The sequence below is a fragment of the Gavialis gangeticus genome, unplaced genomic scaffold (assembly GCF_001723915.1).
Source record: "Gavialis gangeticus isolate Ggan-Ray unplaced genomic scaffold, GavGan_comp1, whole genome shotgun sequence".
Lineage (NCBI taxonomy): Eukaryota > Metazoa > Chordata > Crocodylia > Gavialidae > Gavialis > Gavialis gangeticus.
The window spans coordinates 148070121-148089570 of NW_017729025.1; the positions used below are offsets into that span (position 1 = coordinate 148070121).

The 19450-nt window shown below is 37.1% G+C and overlaps 1 protein-coding gene across 1 annotated transcript in view; it reads right to left on the minus strand.

Annotated features, from left to right (window-relative positions):
- Positions 1-19450, minus strand: part of TNNT3 (troponin T3, fast skeletal type) — a 45511-nt gene that overhangs the window by 19230 nt on the left and 6831 nt on the right. The window contains exons 3-8 of the mRNA XM_019519736.1: positions 18977-18990; positions 17137-17154; positions 13871-13888; positions 7928-7939; positions 3831-3842; positions 3459-3476 (exon numbers count right to left, since the gene is read on the minus strand). Of these exons, the coding sequence (XP_019375281.1) occupies positions 3459-3476; positions 3831-3842; positions 7928-7939; positions 13871-13888; positions 17137-17154; positions 18977-18990 (92 nt within the window). The remainder of the gene's footprint in view (positions 1-3458; positions 3477-3830; positions 3843-7927; positions 7940-13870; positions 13889-17136; positions 17155-18976; positions 18991-19450) is intronic.

Here is a 19450-nt window from a genome sequence, read left to right on the forward strand (position 1 = left end):
TCAGCAGAACTGAATGCAGCTCTGAACCATAACTCTGATACCATTGGAAAGGCCAACCATAGCTCTGAGAAGTTGGAAAGGCCAGCTCCTCAACTGATATAAATCAATGTGGTTCCACTGATTTCAACAATGCCAGTTTATACCAACTGAGGATCTGTCCCAAATGTATACCTCCAAACCTGTGAAAGTGCATCAAGTTATCAGAAAAACAAATCTCCTTTCCATTCATCCCAGGGAATTCTTGTAGAGTCAATGTGTTGCCGGTTAAACTGATGCCACTGTTAGCTTTTTCTTTATCTGTCTAACATACTACACCACTATGCCCATTAACTGCACCCTGTAAGGAAGTGATTTTACAACTAACAAGTGGGACCCTTCCACCCTCTCGCTAGGAAAGCCGAAGTATTCCTTTCCCATTAGGCTGAAGCCACAGAAAAGTGACAGTCAGAGATTCAGACAAAAATCCTATAGTGGAAGACAAGAGACACTGACTCAGATTTAATAGACCTGAGCAGAACAACAGCGCCACAAAGCAGCAATGCTGAGACTCAAAAGCATCCCATAAAGCATGTCTCTTCTCAGATTCAATGATGAGAAACAAAAAAGGGAGGGGAGGAGAGGGGAGTCTTACCTTCTTCATACATAACCTCTTGTTCTTCTGCAGGGACCTCTTCTTAAATGGCAACACATACATGCAAAAGGAAAGTGAGTGCCAGAAAGCTCAAGGAACATTAGAGACATAAAGCAAGAGCTTGAGTGGGGGAAGGAAGACAAATTCACTATATTTTACTGCATTGAAGTCAAGATGAGACCAAGGATAATGTTGCCTAGTTATATTGATTGTTCTTGGTTACTCTTATACTTGCTGGGACTATATTTCACGATTACTCAGTGAGGCCACTCCAGGTTTACTTTGGTATAGTCAAAAGAAATACATGGCTCAAGGGAGAGAAGTTTTTCCTTTCTGCTCCTCTACCTGTCTGATGAAGTAAGAAGGCATGGCAAACTACATATTGCTATAGATTCTACCTCACTGCAAAGTTCATGTCTCCAGTACAGATATTGGTATTGGCTAAAATTTGAAAAAATAGGAAACTGAAGATCTATTTTTGGACACCAGAGGGTGACATATGTAAAAGAAGCATGAGTCCCACTGATTGTCTTCTGAAGACATAGTTCCCAGGAGGTGTTATGATCATCCTTCTGGACAGAAATTAAAAGATTAAACTGGAGCAGATGAAAAGGAGAAAGAGTAAAAACTGGCAAATGATTTGTTTTGTAAAGTGAGCTCAATTTTCTACTTGCAAATTGTTGGCAGGGAGCTTACAATTTTCTTTAATACACTTATTATCCTAAATTATTTGCAGAGTAGTCCATGAATTCCTAGTATATATTATCTTTATTGTGAGGATTCAAAATATTGGCATTCAGACTGGATATCTGAAATTCATGATGTGTTAGTGAGTTTTGACAGAAAGCAAGCCATATAACATTGTTGCTGTTCCTCCTTTATATCTGGTGTCCAGTGATGAGGCCTATATTTGAAAGTTCAAAACTGGCTTTCCAAAACATTCTTTCCTATTTGCTTAAAAAATTGCTGTTTCCACACAACTTCCTGCCAGGAACTGTAATCATTTTAATATCGTTAGAGAGCAAACACAAAAGGTGAACAAATACAGTCAAAGGAAAAGAATGTTGTTTTTTTGGTGGTGGTTGTTTTATGAACATACATTAGTGCCAGGGGAGGATTGTTGATCTGGCTTGGTTTATGCAGGAGTTGGTGTATGAGGGTTTTGTTTCTTTCTTTTTGGTTTTGATTTTTTTCTGTTTTCCAGTAAGAATATCCAGATTTTAGGAGGCCAGTAAGAAAGGAAAAATCTATCACTCATCAAGTTGGTAAAAGACCCCGGAGTCTTCTTGATGGAATATTTCACCAAGATTCATAAATATGGAACAAATTAACCTGGGGAATTTAGGCCAATAGCTGGACTTGCCAGACCTTAATTTATATCACACAATACAATAGTCATTAGCATATAAAATTCTAGCCTAGCATATAAAATAAGCTAGAAAAGGACAGCTTCAAGTATCATAAAGCATGTCAAGCCTCTGCCAAGCATCTGGATTTCAGTGAATGCTTTAGGAGTTTCTACCTTGCAGTGGGACGGTCTTATTTTGTTGGGGAGAAAATTAGTAATCCTATACATAGCAGGGTAAACAGAGACAAGGAAAGAAACATGGATCTACATGTTGGACAGTACTTCTTCTCCACAGAATGTCTATTACACATGATCATGAGCTTTGTTCCAACACTGCAATGGAAGGAACATGCCAGACTCCACAGACAAAAGCATTTTGCCATGCACTTTTTACACAGAAGGAAGTTAACTGAAATTTGAAATTATTTCCAGAACAATTCTGAACTTCCCTACTGTTATTCCCCAGTCTCAAAAACATTATCAGTCCTTGAAGCACTATCTAGAACCAGCTACTGTTCCAAATATAATAGTAATGTATTTTAGAGGGTAAAAAAAATCTAACATTCTTTGCCATTGGGTGGATTAGTCTTTATAGCATGATTCTTAGCTTTGGCAGGATTCTTTATGACCTCTCTTCTTTTCCACTCATGTAAACACCCTTCCATACATCATCATATCACACTGTTCATCCATCACTTCTTTTTCTGAGAGACAAATCCATTTCAACCATGGTTAGGATGCCTTTCAAGACACTACAGCATCTTATATATATGTGATGCTAATCAGAATGGATCACTATGTGTTGTGAATTACAATCCTGGTAGATAACACACTCTAGCCTGAGAAAAATCACCTACGGTCTTTAGAGCTAAATACATACTTCTGAGTCTCAAACTTTAAAATCTCCTCTTTTCTTTCAACGGCTACAGAGTATTTTAGGAGTTTTTCTACAAAGTCTGGTGCCAAACATTTTCCAACACACTAAAGGAACCACCAACTCCTCTAGTATATCCAATACAAGCCCCCAATAAATTAATCTTGAATCCACCGGTGCTTGAAGTAACGTGTTTAAATCAGGAAGTAGAAACCTACATTTCCAAATGTAGCAAGAGGTTTTGGTGTTGTAATTTTTGGGAGCCCAACAGAAAAAAACTTAAAGGAGCTTACTTTTCCCAAAGTGCTCCTAGCCTATCCTCAGAGAACTAGGCTTCTTTCAACTATCTCAGTTTGGCCCACCAAAACACCTGGTCACTTTTGCAAATTCAGGTCAGTTTTCAAACTAGAATTTGCAAGATGTTTTACATGTGGTTTGAACCCATGAAACCTTTCTGAAGTTTCTCATTGTCCATCCAAAACCATTCAGAAAGAACCCACATCCAACCTTGCTCCTGATCTTGTATGACTTCAGCATTTTAACATGGCTTTCCCAATACTGAAAGAGAAATGGAATGAAAGAGATTCTTTAGACACGTCACATACCTTCTTCATGGGCTTCTCCTGAAAGTGTCATGGTGCAAGCAGTGATAGGAAACAGGAAAATAGAAAAAAACAGAACACATATTTAAGTACTTTGGAGCCTGGGAAAGAGATCAAGGATTCTGTGAAGAAAAGTAAAATCATCCATGCAAAAAAGTGAGGAACAAAAGCTGTCTGGAGAAGCTGTTGGGAGTTAAAAATTAAAGTTAATATAGTAGTAAAGCATGAGATTAAAGGAAATAAGTTGACAAGTGACCATTTGTGGTTAATATTTGTTTCTCTTGTTCTTTCTCTCCTACTAACCCAAGATTCTTGTTCAGACACATACACTGACTTTGGAACTACAAAGAGGAATTCAGAAGTCATGTCACATACCTGGCTCATGAACTTCATCAGGTGTGAAGTGTCATGGAACAAGATGCGATGGAGAACAAGAGAATGAGAACAAGAAACCAGTTATTTGATCAGCAACTTAAATGGCTTTGGGCAAAGAGAAGATTAAGAGGTAAATCAAAAGTAAAGAAAATTAATCACATTTAAAGGGGTAAATAATGGGAGGATATGGGAGGGTGAGTGAAAAGATTCTGTCACGTGAAACAGACATGCAGATTCATGGTAACAAGTGTAATGCTTGCAAAAGTGATCATTATGGACACTAACAGGAATTGAGAGACACAATTTACAAAGGTTTTCCTTGATTTTAAATATGCACACAAACATAGCCAGGACGTGAAGTAGTCCCAAAGAAATATTGCACCTGTCATTTTCCAACAATAGTTTTCATATATTTGCTCTATGAACATTTGGAAACCTGCTTAATTACCTGCAATGGTCCACCACCAGCATTCTGATGACTTCAGAAAAGTCTTTATATTTTTATGGCCTTGATGCAGTTTGGAGGTGCATCTATACATGTTGCTATTCACATCCATTTGCAATGTAGATGTATAAACACATCTTTTAATAAGGGTTGGAAGAAAGGGAGAGACCTTGTTCTTGGATCTGCATTGATCTCAGTTTCAGTATTCTGAATATGCAAACATATTGATTGCTGATGCAGATCTGGGAGCAGGGTTTTGCCCTTGAAATGTGGTTATCTTTTAAGCACTCCATTACTTACCAGGCATAACAGTAGTACAAAATTCAAGTCTTTTGACTCCCTTTATGCAATCAATGAGCCAAACTCCACTTTATGGTATGAAATGGAGCTCCCATGGATGTGGGAAGTATTCATTTACATATCACATGGCAGAGTTTAACCCATTTTGCTGAGTTACTCTTTTCTGAAAGCATACATTTTTCCCAAAATGTAGTAATTTTCCATGCAAAAATTATGTGTTACCATTCTTCGTACACTTTAATAAATGAGAGAAGGTTATAGGAATAAAAATTAAAAAAACATGCAAGTTATAATTTATCACTGACATATCTATTATCTACTGGTTTCTTGTGCTACACTGGAATTCCTATGTATGTTATCCCTACAGACTAACAAAGAAGAATTCAGAAGTCATGTCACATACCTAGCTCATGGACTTCATTAAGTGGTAAGTGTCAGGGGAATGGCATGCAAAGGAAGACAGGAGAATCAGAAACAAGAAGCATGGGATGAGAGAAACCTTCCTTTTTTTTTAAGCCAAGGTTGAGGGGTATCACTTATAAATTAGGTTACAGAAGTAGAAAGTTAATGAGATTAAAATAAGAACAAAGGACACATATGGATGTGAAATGGAAAGGCACGGAGAGGGATGTGATGGAAATGAAAGGCAAAAGAAACCTGCAGACAAGTGGTGAAAATTTACATCAGGCAAAACATAAATCCAATGCAGTAGTGCATTACAGTAATACAGGTAGGTGGTCATTAGCTTTCATAGATTTACATTTATTACCCACAGTGCAGGATAATGGATATGAAATGTACTATGGGCTATGTCAAATACTACTTCCAGATGCACCAATGGTAGTATTTTGTAAGAGTCTCGCATAGAAATTGGCAAATTTTGTTTTTCTTCTCAGCAAAGCTTTAAATGATTCACTGAACTGGATCAAGTCTATTTTCAGTGCTACCATCAGGTGGAAATAGATGGTGGTCATTCAAGCTGGAGAATCAAATGTGTCAATGTGTGATGTCACATCACATCTCCAGTGTGCCATCAGCTATAGAACCTGATGTGCTTTAGCTATAGTAGCTCAATAGACCATTAAGCTTGGACAAATCTTTGACTGTAACTTTTTGGCACCAAGTGGTAAGCACTATTTATCACAGTTTGTTTTTTTAGTGATTCATGGTTCTGTGAAAAAACAGAAGAACAAAAATAGAAGGTAAGGATTTATTATCTCCTATTACCTTGCACCACCTTTGAATTCTTGTGTATATATAACCTTGAGCTCAATGCACAGGAATTTAGAATATACATATCGGGTTCATAAATTTCAATAAGTGGGAAATGTCAGGGAAACAAGATGCAAAGGGAGACAAAAAAAATTAAAAACACCACAAAAGGTAAACAACCTTATACTTTATGCAAGCAAAGGTTGGTGAAAGTTATGAATAGGTTACAGAGAAAGAGAATTAATCTCTTTAATAAAACAAATAGATATAAAAAGAGAAGACATGGGGATGACTATGAAATGAGAGATGCAAAGATCATGCAGATGAATGATGAAAAAGTATGCCTTGCAAAATATTTAACTATGTGTAGCAAGTATGACTCAACTCCTCCTAGTTTACAGAATTTATACCAGTTTAAGACATGCCCATCAAGCACAGTTTTACAAGTATGACTGGAACCAAGATGTGTTTCTTCTTTCATGATCTTGCACACTAAATTAATATCTTACATCTGTTCAGTAGGGTTCACTTCTCATATACTACTGCATGGGAACATACTTAATCTAATGCCAGTTGAATCAATAAGAAGATTCCCGTGGATTTCAATCTATATCCATATGATATTTGATCTGGAATATTTTTAATGGAAACAATAAGATCAACATCCACAAGAGAATGCCATATAAACCTTTTCTAAATATATTGGACCAAAGTTACTTATGCAGGTCTGTCCAATGTGTAATTTTTACACAGATGTGTACTGGAAAATATCTGGCATCTCTGCAATATTTTTTAAAAATTCCAGTGAATTGGGTCATAAAACTGGTCAAAAAGACCATTTGTTTCAGGAATGTTTTTTACAAAAATGTGAATTAAAAAAATTGTGCACATTCTACAAAATGGCTGAAGCCCACAAAAACACAGGTTTTGACAACTTTTAAACAAAAATACTTGCCACAAAATTTTAAGTTAAAAAATTAAATTCAACTCCACTGGTCACTGTCATTGTACAACACTGTCCTCTTCTGGATAGAACAAGAACTGTTTAAATTTTCATTGCAATATGTTCTGTATAATTAGCAGACGAAAGGTTGTCATTAGAGGTAGCCTGCACTCCTGTAGGTGGAAGATCTCATTGCTGTCTCCACTGTCATTATATAGCTCTGTGTGGTTCTTGTAACCAGTATAACAACAGCTGTGAATTACATAGTGGCCACTATTGCAGCTGATATCTGTCTCTTAAATGTCATCAAAACAAGTAACCCAATGAAGTTCACTGCAAACATTTGTCTACCATCTCTCCCAACTATACAGTTGTTCTAATAAAAGATATTATCAAAATAACCCCTTGCTTCTCATCTATTCCCTGGATTATCACATTTCCAACCTTATTCTTAAGTGTTATTACATTTTTCATGCAGCAATTAGCATTTATTATCTTTATTATGTTTCACATGATAGAAGGAAAGGTTATTAATAGAAGATGAAATAGTAATACACTCTAAGTTATAGTTTATCATTAATATATCTTTTTCTTTTCATGTTCTGTTCCACCACCTTTGAATTCCTGAGTACAATAAAAGAGTTTTATGGAAAACATTCAATAATACCATTTTCCTAAAAAAAACCCCAAGGTAATGAAATTTAAATGCATTTAAAAAAATCAATTTTGTAAAAATACTGTTTTAAAAGAAAAACACGAGGAAAAAGGTTCTGACAGTATTGAAATGTCCTATTTCAAAATTTCTGAAATAAGACATTTCAGTTTTCTAGCTTGAAAATGATTTATATGTTGTATTTTATTTTTCATTACCTCATCAAAAATTAATAAAAAGTCAACTTTGAAAGTAAAAAAGTTTCAAAATGTTATAATGCTCCCCAAAATAAAATGTAAAAAAACCCAAGCATTTTAGATCAAGCAAAACCTTCTCATTTAACAAAGTCCAAATTAATTTCTTCAGTAGATGAAAAACAAAGTGTTTTTTGTAGAACATTTTGGAATTGACAGGGTTTGGTCTAATTTAGAATGGAGCCAAGTTTTAACATTGCCACGTGGTTCATGAAATGGAATTTCCAACCTATTGCTCTAACCCAGTAACACTTCAGAATGGAACAGGAATTCAGAAGTCATGTCACATACCTGGCTCATGGACTTCATTAGGAGGGAAGTGTCAAGGAAGAAGTAGCAATGGGAGATTCAAGGAAGAAAATTAGAACAAGAAACACAGGATGGCAAAAACATTAAAACTTTATCAAGCAAAGATTGAATGGTTACAGAGGTGGAAAATTAATAACATTAAAAGAAAAACAAAGGGTACATATGGATGTGAAAAGGAAAATCATGAAAATGGATGTGAAAGTACTAGGAGGCAAAATGGAAAATGCAGATGAATACTAACATTGGTAACTCAGCATATTGTATTTTCTTGCATAAAACATCCAGCTGGTATTTTGGGAGAGGGTGTTTTTTGGAAAAAGGTGCTGTAAACGGGAGTGAGCATTATATTCAAGAAATGTAGTTAGACCAATTTCTACGGCTCATGGTGCAAAAGCAAAAGTAAAGTCTACAATCCAAAGGGGGAAGAGTAAATTAGCAGGTTCAGCTCCTTAGCTGCTGCTACTCAGTTACTTACTACAAGGAAAGATGCGTTTTCTTCATTCTGCCTTTCAAAACCAAGGTGAGTGTCTTATTCCAGGGTGTGTTATATGTGAGAAAATACAGCATATAAGTATTGCATGGACCAAGTGCTCCTGGTGATCCTTGGTTTACAGAGATTTACATTTATCTGAATTATGACCAACAAAGTTGTATATATGTGAAAAGAATATAGACAAACTAAGAAATCCTAGCCAAACCATAGGGATTTGGGCACTGACTTACTTGCGGCTACAATTTGCCCTGCTTCCAAGAGCTGAGGGTTAAAAACATGCAGATAATTGTGAGCAGAATTACTGCTTTCCAATCTGCAAGTTAAAATCCAATTCCAAGTTGAATGTGTTTTTAAGGACTGATTTGATATGAGAGCAGAAGCTTGATTTAAATATAGGGGTTGGGTTTTTTTGTAAGCATCACTTGCAATATTGTTAATCACACACAATATCTTGCCAAACCTTGACTGAGATTCACATGAAAATTGTAATGTAGTAGAACACAATAAGCTGCAGGAACCCATTTTTCCCATAAAGTAGCTTTTCTCAAGAAAGAAAAAATACTAATTTGGAGACAGATGGTACATCTTGCTTTCTTCTCTAAATTGGCATTTTGTATAAGCACACATCTCTGCAGTTAGCCAAAACTACAGCAGTTCTTTCAATTTATGCTAAGACTTGTTTATCCAAAACAAAATCTCTAGATTTGGCAATGTCCCAGATACTATGCCTGTCTGGAAAAGAAAAATCTCTCCACCTCAAACATGCACTTTTGCAATCATCTCCTAAAGTTATTTTCACATCTATTCAGTAAACTATTTTTGCTGATTAGTGTTACTCAGTACATGTGGTATTGCAACCTCACAAACGGCAAACCCAAAACTAACCCAATCCCTTCATTCGGTAAAATATAGCATTCTCCCCCCGTGAGTTGGCATGGGAAATGATCATCTGTTTTGTACAGAATGTGGTGGTAAATGTAAGCAGAAAACATCATTTAACTTAAATGAAAGGGACCTGTACTTTATTATCCAGAGAATCCTTATTGCCATTGTGAAGTCTGAAAATACTTCCAAATACTACTGAAGAGTGGTATTTGGAATTCTTAATGGAACCACCCAGTTAATATATATTACAAGGACCTTTCTCTACCCAGTATACAGAGGATAAGGGTCTGTTAATAATTGTCAGTAGACAGACTCAGCTCAAGTTGTAGAGACTTGTGCTTTCTGCCTCAGAAGCTTCTTGTTCATTCCCTGTTATGTCAGCCACAATGGCTACTGTCCCACTATAGATTACTGCTAAAACGCCTTACAAATCACTTAAAATATATCTCATTTTATGCAGTAATTAGTATTTATAATTATTTATAATGATTAGCCCCCTGGAGAGAATGTTAATAAAGAAAAATACAAAGCAAAGCAGATATCAGTAAGAGTGCGTTCAATTTTTATCTCCCTTTTCCTTCAACCACCTAAAGAATTCCTGTACGCACCATTACTTAGAACTGAATTAAGGAATTCCAAAGTCATGACATATACCAGTCTCATGAACTTTATCAGGTGGGAAGTGTCACAGAACAACATGCGAAAGAAGCATTAGAATGAGAAACACACACAATTGGAACAAGCTTATACTCTTTCTAAACTAGGGAGAAAGCATTTGGGAATGGATTACAGGGAAATAAAAAGAAGGCTGTTGAAAGAACAATTACAGATGAATGACAATGGTGTGAATGGAAAAAAGTGAAACTACCAACAGCTCAAGTGAAATGTTAGAAGTATGTAGCTGACTTCCTCTGGCATCTCTAAACCAATATATGGTGGATGCCAGAGAGGGTAATGAATAGGGAATAGATCTAGATATCTGGATCAATGCTTTCCCTCTATGGCAGCCACCCCTGCCACAGTTCATGATAGGATACTGGGCTAGATGAACCATTGGTCTGACCCAGTATGGGACTTCATATGTTCTTATGTACATACATTTATCCAGGTCTACATTTACTTTAACCATGCACATGTAAATAGAAGGGAATGCTATATAGACATATAACTGATTTGGAAGATGGATTTACAATGGCAAGAATCTTCTTTAGTGTAAATAGGCCTGATTTTGTTGACTGCAACAAGGCTGCTAATTTACACCAGCTGAAGATTTGGCCCAGACTGTTAAGTGTATATCTATATTATATAGCAATACACACAGAATCCACTCTTCTGAATAACATGCAAAGCTATGGAATTGTAAGGATTTAATATTTGTTATAACATTGGCACATCTGGATTTACTCTTGAAAGCAGACACATGAAAATGAATACCATGTCAATGCCATCCAAATATACAGGGCCAAATTCTGCCTGCAGGTAGAACATGAAGCTCCAGCTAAAGTGGCATACAAATATCCAAGGGCAGAAAAAGCAGCCTGAGATCTACCCGGTCTCACAGAGGCCTGATTCAGAATCAAACGAAGCCAAAGAAAAATCTTTCAATGACTTCAACAGGCATTAATGATTAGGGTTCATTGGAACCTTAATTTTTGCATGTTTTACATCTCCCAAATGTTTAGTGCTTGTATTCATATGCAGTTATTGTACATTACCACTAACACTTGTTAAACGTTAAAAAAGAGGGTGAAAACAAAAATGAAAAACAAAGGAACTGTAAACTATAATTTGCCATTAAAAACTTGTCTATTTTTCCCTCCTGCTCCCTTGGCCACCTTAAGAATTCCTGCCCATATTAACATTTTATTTTGAGAGACTGTATTCAGAACTCTTGGTAGAGGTGATATCTCCTATTAGACCAACTAAATAGTTGCACCGGGAAAAAAAACTTTAAAGATTTCTTTCTTGCAACTATTTAGTTGGTGTAATGGAAGATATTTCCGTCCAAGAGTTCTGAATACTTTTGCCTGTAGACCAACACAGTTAAAACCTGGATCCCTAAAACTTTGAGAGACTGGAATTTAGAAGTCACATCACATACCTTCCTTATGGACTTCCTTAGGTGGGAAGTGTTATGAAACCGTATATGAAAAAATAGAACATTCTCAGAAACACATTATTGCAAAGACTGTAAACTGTCTAGCTAGGGAATAAGTCAGAAGGAAAGATAATTCCAGTAAAGGGAATACAGAGATCAATGCAGGGAGAGAGGGGTGCAAAGAAGAACATCATGTGGAAGGAGCATGGAGAGGCACTGTACAAAGCATCAAGCTTGGAAAAAATTCTAATGTAAGGGTTGATTTTCCTCTTATCCAAGTTTTACAGGGGACAGTGCAACTTCTACAGAGGCTCTCTCTTGCCCCTAGAAGCCTCACAAGAGAAGGGTCTCCATAAAACAGATGGGAAAGAAGAATGTATTATCACTGCCTTGGGGTTTGATCCCAAGTCCACTGCCATAAGTAAAAGTGACTCTCATTGATGTCAGTGAGCGTTGGATCAGGCTCATGATTTGCACTAACTGGCACTATGGATCCTCCCACTGGGCACATCTACGTGAGAGGCTTCGAGATCAGTAGACTAATTCTGCTACTCATTAGCACAGTGGGCAAAACCTGTGCTAATATGCAGTAGATTTAGTCTACTGCACATTAATGTCACAAAAAGACCCTTTGTTTGTGCTTATGTGCAGTAGTGACAATTATGGCGCATTTACTACCTGTTGTACTAAGCTTAATATGCCATAATTACAGTGCATTAATGAATGTGTAGATGCACCCTGTGAGACGCAGGATCTGGCAGGAGCCAGCTCCCTCTATCTCTATGATTGCCCTGCTCTCTGCAACCCTGTAGAGTTCTCAAGAAGGGGCTACAACATGGCCAAGGGAAAATAAGGATCATACAGCACAGGGTGATTTCCTTTTTCTTGCACCCCAGATCATGAACATAGAATAGTATCTATGCTTTCATCTATAGTTTATAAAAGTATGAACTAGAGCTGACTTTTAACCTACTGAAAAGTTTAAACACATGGAGTTAGCTTTGGTGGGATACAGGAGGAGTACACATTAGATTTCTAGAAAAAACAATAACCAATTTTATTGAGCCCTCAGAAGTGCTACAAGGCTTGATGTACAAGTAGCATAAATCAAGTTAGCTCCATGTGAAGATCAGGATTTAGCCCAGCATATTAAAATGGGAAGCACATTTCATAGATTAGTTAACTATCACTTGTTAATTGATAGAGAAAATGTTATGGAAGAGAGCCTGAAAGCAAAGATAATGTAAGCGATAATGTAATATGACTGTCTTGTTCCCTTCTACCACCACTGAATTCCTTCACATAGTAATGCACGATGAGAAGAGAGGAATTCAGAAGTCATGTCACATACCTGGTTCATGAACTTCATCAGGTGGGAAGTGTCATGGAACAAGACCAACATGATGGAAAACAAGAGAATGAGAACAAGGAACACATGATTACAACAACTTTGAGCCAAGGTTGAGGGGAATGTGAGAAGGACAGAGGGTGGGTGAAATGGAAAAAAAGATAGGATATGATAGTCTGGAGACAGGGAAATGGAACATGCAAATGCATGGTAAGAAATGTAAAGCCTTCATAATGAAGAAAAAATTGGTATTAATAAGTACTGATCTGAAAGGCTGATACTGGTGGGTCCCCTCACTTTAAACATGCCCCAGAACAGTAGTCTAAAATAAGGCTGGTCTCGCAAGTTTAACTTACCACTTAAGCGCAATTAAAATGAGAGCAGACGGACATACAAGCAATTCAGCACATATTAAGTGCCCTTGTTTCACTGCAAAGTTCCCTTTCAGGTGAGGATTATCTACTAATATGTATTACTTTAATAGGTCACTACAATCCAATGATTTGCAACTCTTGCAAGTGAACATGTAACACCAAAGTAGAATGAACTTACTCTTCATGCCTACAATGTAGACTTGCAGCGTTCTCATTTGTTAAGAGTAAATTCCTGTTTCTAGATCTTAGTTCTGATACCTGTACCTATGTAACTTCCAAAAGTGTACTGTGCTAGTACCCCCGTGCCACTGTCATGCACAGATTCATCTGAATCTTACTCATAAGCTCTTCTTTTTTTTGGGTAGCATAACTTCATGCATTTGGTTTTATGTGACATTGATGCAATTATGCCATTGGAAAACTGGTAAAAGTGAAGGGAAGATAAGGACCAACATCTGTAGAGAATGTAATATCTTTTGTTCCAACTAAGCTTTTCAAAGCCTTTAGAGGTTATCCAAAACTTCAATTTGTAAGCAAGAATGGCAGGATGTAAAAGAGCATAATGAACAGGATGAACATTTTGGAAACAAATGATGCCATGCGAGTGATAATGCATCATGAGGGTTTTCTTTTCCTTGTCCCTTATCCCCTTTCACCACCATAAGAGCTATTGTGCGACTTAACACTGCCAATAAAAAGCATGGAATTCAGAAGCCATGTCACATACCTTCCTCATGAACTTCTTCTGCGTGGGACACATCATGGAACAAGAAGCAACAGCAAAAAATAAAATTAAAAGAGCTGATTAAGACAGTCTAAAGCTCTTTAGAACTCATGGGGCTGGTACAGGAGGAAAGTTAGGAATTATGGAATGGAAGAAAAAGTTAATAACATTCAAAAGAATTGAAAGGGCAAGCTGTGGGATGCTAAATACTGGATATAGAAAAAAAACATGCCAAAGAATAATAAGAGTAATAATATAGATTATATTATTTCTTATTATTATGAGCTGGTCGAAGTTTTCCAAAATTTTATTTCTGATGAAAGACTGACTCAGAAGGGGCTTGGAACGTTTTAATGATATTTTTATACATTTCTCAACTGACTCAAGGCTAGGTCAAGTTTCTTGTGAGATTTTGATATTCCAAAAAAATCCATCTTGGAAATTTTGAACCTTGCCAGAAAAGGTAAGGAAAGGTGGTAAAATCTTTCCTTGACATTTCAAAGCTCCAGAAAATTTCAATTTTTGGATGAGCTATTTTATTTTAGGATGGAATACTGCAATTTTTACCAAAAAGTCAAACTTTTCTGTGGAAAAATTAAATTAAATAAATTGATGGTTTGTTTCCTTCATATTTTCCATAGGAAAAAAAATTCTGACCAGCTCTACCATTGACATCTGTGGAGTCTAATGTCAATAGGCTTCAGACCAAGTTCTTGGACCTTCAGTGCTGTTTTCTCTCTTATTCCTTCTCTTCTGTCACCTCAGGATTCCTACACAAAAAATCCTCTTCCAAAATTGGAAGAGAAATAAATCAGAAGTCATGTTGCATACCTTCTTCATGAACTTCCTCATGTGATAAATGTCATGGAACAAGAGGCAACAGTAAGCAAGGAAATAAAACAGAAAATTATTAAAGTATTTGAACTCTGTGAGCTCAGGTTTAGGGGAAAAAGATTCAAGAAGTTATATGAGAAGTAAATGAATCACCTCAAAAGAGGGCAACACAAAGGTCAAACAAGTGGAAAAACCATAAGAGAGCAAGGGAAACCACCTCAGATAAAAGGAACATGCAAATTAAAGAGAAAGGGGGGAGGGAGAAATCACCTGACCTATTAATTTCGTATTAATAATTAATTTTTGAAACCCAAAAGGAGAAGAGAGTTAGGTAAGAAATGAGAAAGACATGAAGGAGAGAAGAAAGAAACTCCTTTCTTGGGAAAATGTGCCTGTATTATTAACAACCTATGTCATCTCTTTGCATGTTTGACAAGAAGTGAATAAATATGGAGTATCAATGGCACCTACACCCACATTAACTCATGCATCTGTTGTTTTGTAAGCTGCTTCTCCAATACAAGAACAATGGCTCTACCACTCAGGGAGACTTGGCGCATTGAGGCATTTTAGGGGGTACAGGGTATAAAGTGAATCTGTATTTTCATTTACACAAAATTTCTTACCACTGCTTCTGTCGCTGGTCTGCTAATGAACAGCAATGGTAGAAGCACTGGTGTATGCAGGACTCCCTATGACTGTTGGCATTATAAGCCAACATCTAACCCCTCTCTGAGCAAGTCTATACAATGCAGTCCTTAAGATGCCAGCAACCTGTTTACATTTGTAACCCTGCATCACTACCACTGATAGAAAGGAACCCATAGCAGCAATGGTGAGAGTGCCCGGAGTACACAACATTTCTGAGGTTCAGTAGGTGACATATGAACATTTCTCATGGAGCTCAGGGTTGGCATCATAACCTCTCTTAGCAAATCTCTGCTTTCAAAACAGGGGGGGAGGTTCTTAACAGCTTTATAGGAAGACTAAGGGTGACGTTGCATGTTACATTTACTATAATATTAAGCAGTATTAACATTAGAATGTGCTGTGAGCGAATACTGTTTCTTGCCTGCACAACTCTGACTGGCTACTAGGGGGCTGGTGAGCAGGGAAATAACTAAAAGCCAGGACACCTGGGCTCTATCCCTGCACTGGGTGGAGGTGGGAGGGAGGGTTGGAAGTGGTGCATCCTAGGATGCTGGAGGACTGTAAATTGATTGTTTTATCTCCATGGAGCAGATTGACATCATCCTAACACGAAATAGGTACCACAGCCTAGAGGTAATTCTTGCCTGAAGTGGTGTAACTTTGAGATACTCAGAGGGCACTTCTCACGAGTTAGCAAGTTTTAATTTACAGACACTCATGTTTTACGTGCCCCTGGTATAGTCTAAGTGTAATGTGTAATGTCACCCTTAACCAAGATGCTCAGAACCTGAGTGCACATACGAGTTCAACTGGCCTCAGCACTTCTTTAAATGGGCACCCAGTTTTTCCATGAAAAAATAGAATTTTTTAGTCTATATAAAAATTGGGCTGAAAGGAAGCCAGTTTTGAAACACACCTCCCTGACTTGAAGGCTGGGTACATGTCATCAATATGCAGAATGCCCATATATGAGCAGTGGCAATAGTGCTGCATCTCTGAACTCTTCCTCTCCCTACTACAGGCAAAAAGAAATATTACAAAAGAAAATATCTCAAGTGAAGATGTGAGGGGGAGAGCCTTTCATACTCCATCTTTTCCACTCTGCTATATTTCCATAGGAGCTTGTCAAATCATAGGCCAGCTAAAGATGAACCAAAAAAACCTTGACCTTTGTCAGTGAATTTTTGTTTGCCAGACCTATTTATGGCCTTAAAAGGTACAAAGCTCTGTAGCCCTTGCTTTTCTTATACTTTGTATAGGCAAAGGCATAGGACAATGCCTATGGGCACCGAGCTTGGCAGATAAGTAAGAAACAGTATACGTGCTTTGACTGTCTTGTTTCAAATTGTTTTCTATGGGTTGACTTCTGGATAGGTTATATGATCTTTGCTCAGGCAAAACTTCTGCTGACGGCAATAGGGATTGTGCCTGTGCAGGGTTTGTACAGGAATAGGTTTGTATAGAGGCTATACAAATCTCAGATCTTAAAACCCCAAATTTAGGGAAAGTCCACATGTGGATTCAACTATGAACTTCAGAACTAGCCTCTTGTAATGGACTAAACCAAATATCAAGGGAATGGTGAAAGTCACATCAAGTTCTGAATTTCATGGCATTGGCCTAGCCACATAGTTGGATCAGGAATATTTTGGAATGATTTATTGAACAAGGTGTTTCAGATCACCTTTAGCAATGAGTAACAAAGAGATGGTTGAATAACCGGCAGTAAAGATTTGGGGTCAAGGATCAGAGAAAGAGAAATTACATTCCAGTTTTTTTGTTACCTTCTTCTTCATATTCCTCTGCATTAAAATTAAAAAAGCAGCAAAATCAACAGCAAGCACATAGACCAGAAAGAGTGACATGTTGATAAGAAGTACTGACAACAAAAGACCAAGATGTGTGGAGTTAACGAGTTAGACAAAGCACAGAATCAGAGAATCATACAAAAGCAGAAAAATCATCATTGCCTAGAAGAAATTCTCTGCACTGAGCTTAAAAAAAATTGCTTGAGCCACTTGGAGAGAAAATTTCTGACTCTGATCCAATATGCCCAGGTGTAAATCAAGAGGATCTCTAGTCTAGTCTGGAGGTCTAGTCAGCGGTATAAAACTGATGCAAGTAGGATCAGAATCACGTCCAGAGAATTTTTGCTTTGTCTGACTCCATAAAACTCCACCACCAATGTTCTCCAATGGGATAACTAAGCTGAATAAAACGTATCTTAAAAACAAAATTGCCTATGTTTCTCAAACCCTGAGACAAGTCCCTACCACTACACAGCTGTGGAATCAATGGCTTCATCCATGTGCCATTTTGTGGATAACTCTAGCAGAATTGTTTCAGTAATGACCCTGTCACTTGATCTGACATCAAGAGGACATAAAAAAAGTAGAAACCAAAAGTGAGAGTGGGTAAAATTGTCACACATTTAAACGGAAAGTTTTGAGTTGGGCTTTTCAGTAGAGCACTTTCAGGAGCTGCAATTTATGCTAAGTCAAGAAAAATGTTGACTAAAATGGTCCAAATGTTGATTAAATATTTATAAAATCTTTACACTGTAGGGAAAGCTTTGGCCAGTTAAGGCCTGATGTCAATGGCAGGATTTCCATTGATGTCAGTGGGCTTTGGATCAAAAAGGAGCCACACTGAAATGAGAAAGGGCCCAGCATCTCCATTTGCTATATTCAGTCAAGTGTCTGACTACAATAAAGCAAAGCCTAGTCTGCTGACCATTGACGTTAGCCTGTAACACATATGAACACAAGCAAACATACAATATAATATCATAACAAAACATAGAGTATGCTTGTTCGAGAGGTGCAAATATGACCTTGCACAGGAAGGGGGCACAAAACAGGCAGTTGCTGAGAAAGCATATCTCCAAAACAAAAGAAATATGGAATTCTGTGATAAGAAGGGGTATTAGAAAGTGAAAAGAAATATGGGAAAAATTATATTACTGAATTGTATTCTTTGCATAGAGAATCAAGACTTAAAAGTATTTTAGAGGTTAAAAAGAATCAACTCAAAGGGGCTAAGACCAATAAAAATAAAAGCAGTAAAAAGAAAATATTGAGCAAATAATATTGTAAGCCAGTTTAAAAAATATCACCAGTAGATGGCAGTAGCCCTGCAGGAAAAAAAAGCAAAACAAGGCATCTCTGCACAGCAAAACAGAATCTGAATCTACTGCTAAAAGCTCACTTTAAACTTAAATTAGATATTCATCAGAAACTGGATATTACAAGTTAGATTCCAGTATCGTTATTTATGGAATAGCACCTTATAGTTCACAAGCTCCAACTGAATTAAATAGGAATACTCAAGTCAATGCTATTCAGTGCAAGAAACGGTATCAAGATCTGGTATGTCAGTAGCTGAATATACACCATTGATATACACCATCTGAATGAGGATCTCTCAAAAATAGCTCTACTGAAGCTGACAGACTCACGCATATTAACACCTGTTGAAGATCTTGCTCAGAATACATCCATATATGGAGCATTTTTTAAATAAAAACAACATTCAACAAAAAATAAAACAGAAAATGACATTTTAAAATGTTGACATATCAGGTTGTCGTTTAAATAATTAGGCATGAGCAGATTCAAGACTTACCCTCTACCTGCTCCCTGTAGAGAAAAAGAGAAAGAGAGTTTGTTGAAACTGGATTTATATTTCCTCCACTCTGTGTTAATATGCTACTTTGAGCTATTAAGTACAGTGCCACAGTTTTACTTGACATACATGAAACTTTCCCTTCCCCCTTCCCCCTTTCATTTTTAGGTTAATAAAATGACTAACATTTTGAAGTACAGCTCTTGTCCTGCAAAGTCTGATTCACAGGTGTAAAATTATATGAATGTGTAGTCCCACTAATTTAATGGAAGGACTCACATCTATAAAATGACTCACATGGTTAAGTGTTTGCTGATAGGAAGTGTAGGTACTAAAAGTTTTCACTGGTAAAACCTACTTCTAAACGACGAGGTAAGTCCAGATCAGCAATGGCAGAGACTCTGCAAGTTGTGCAGTCTCCTGGGTAAGAGTGATGCATGATACTGGCACGGCTTCATTTGGCTTCTGGGGTGA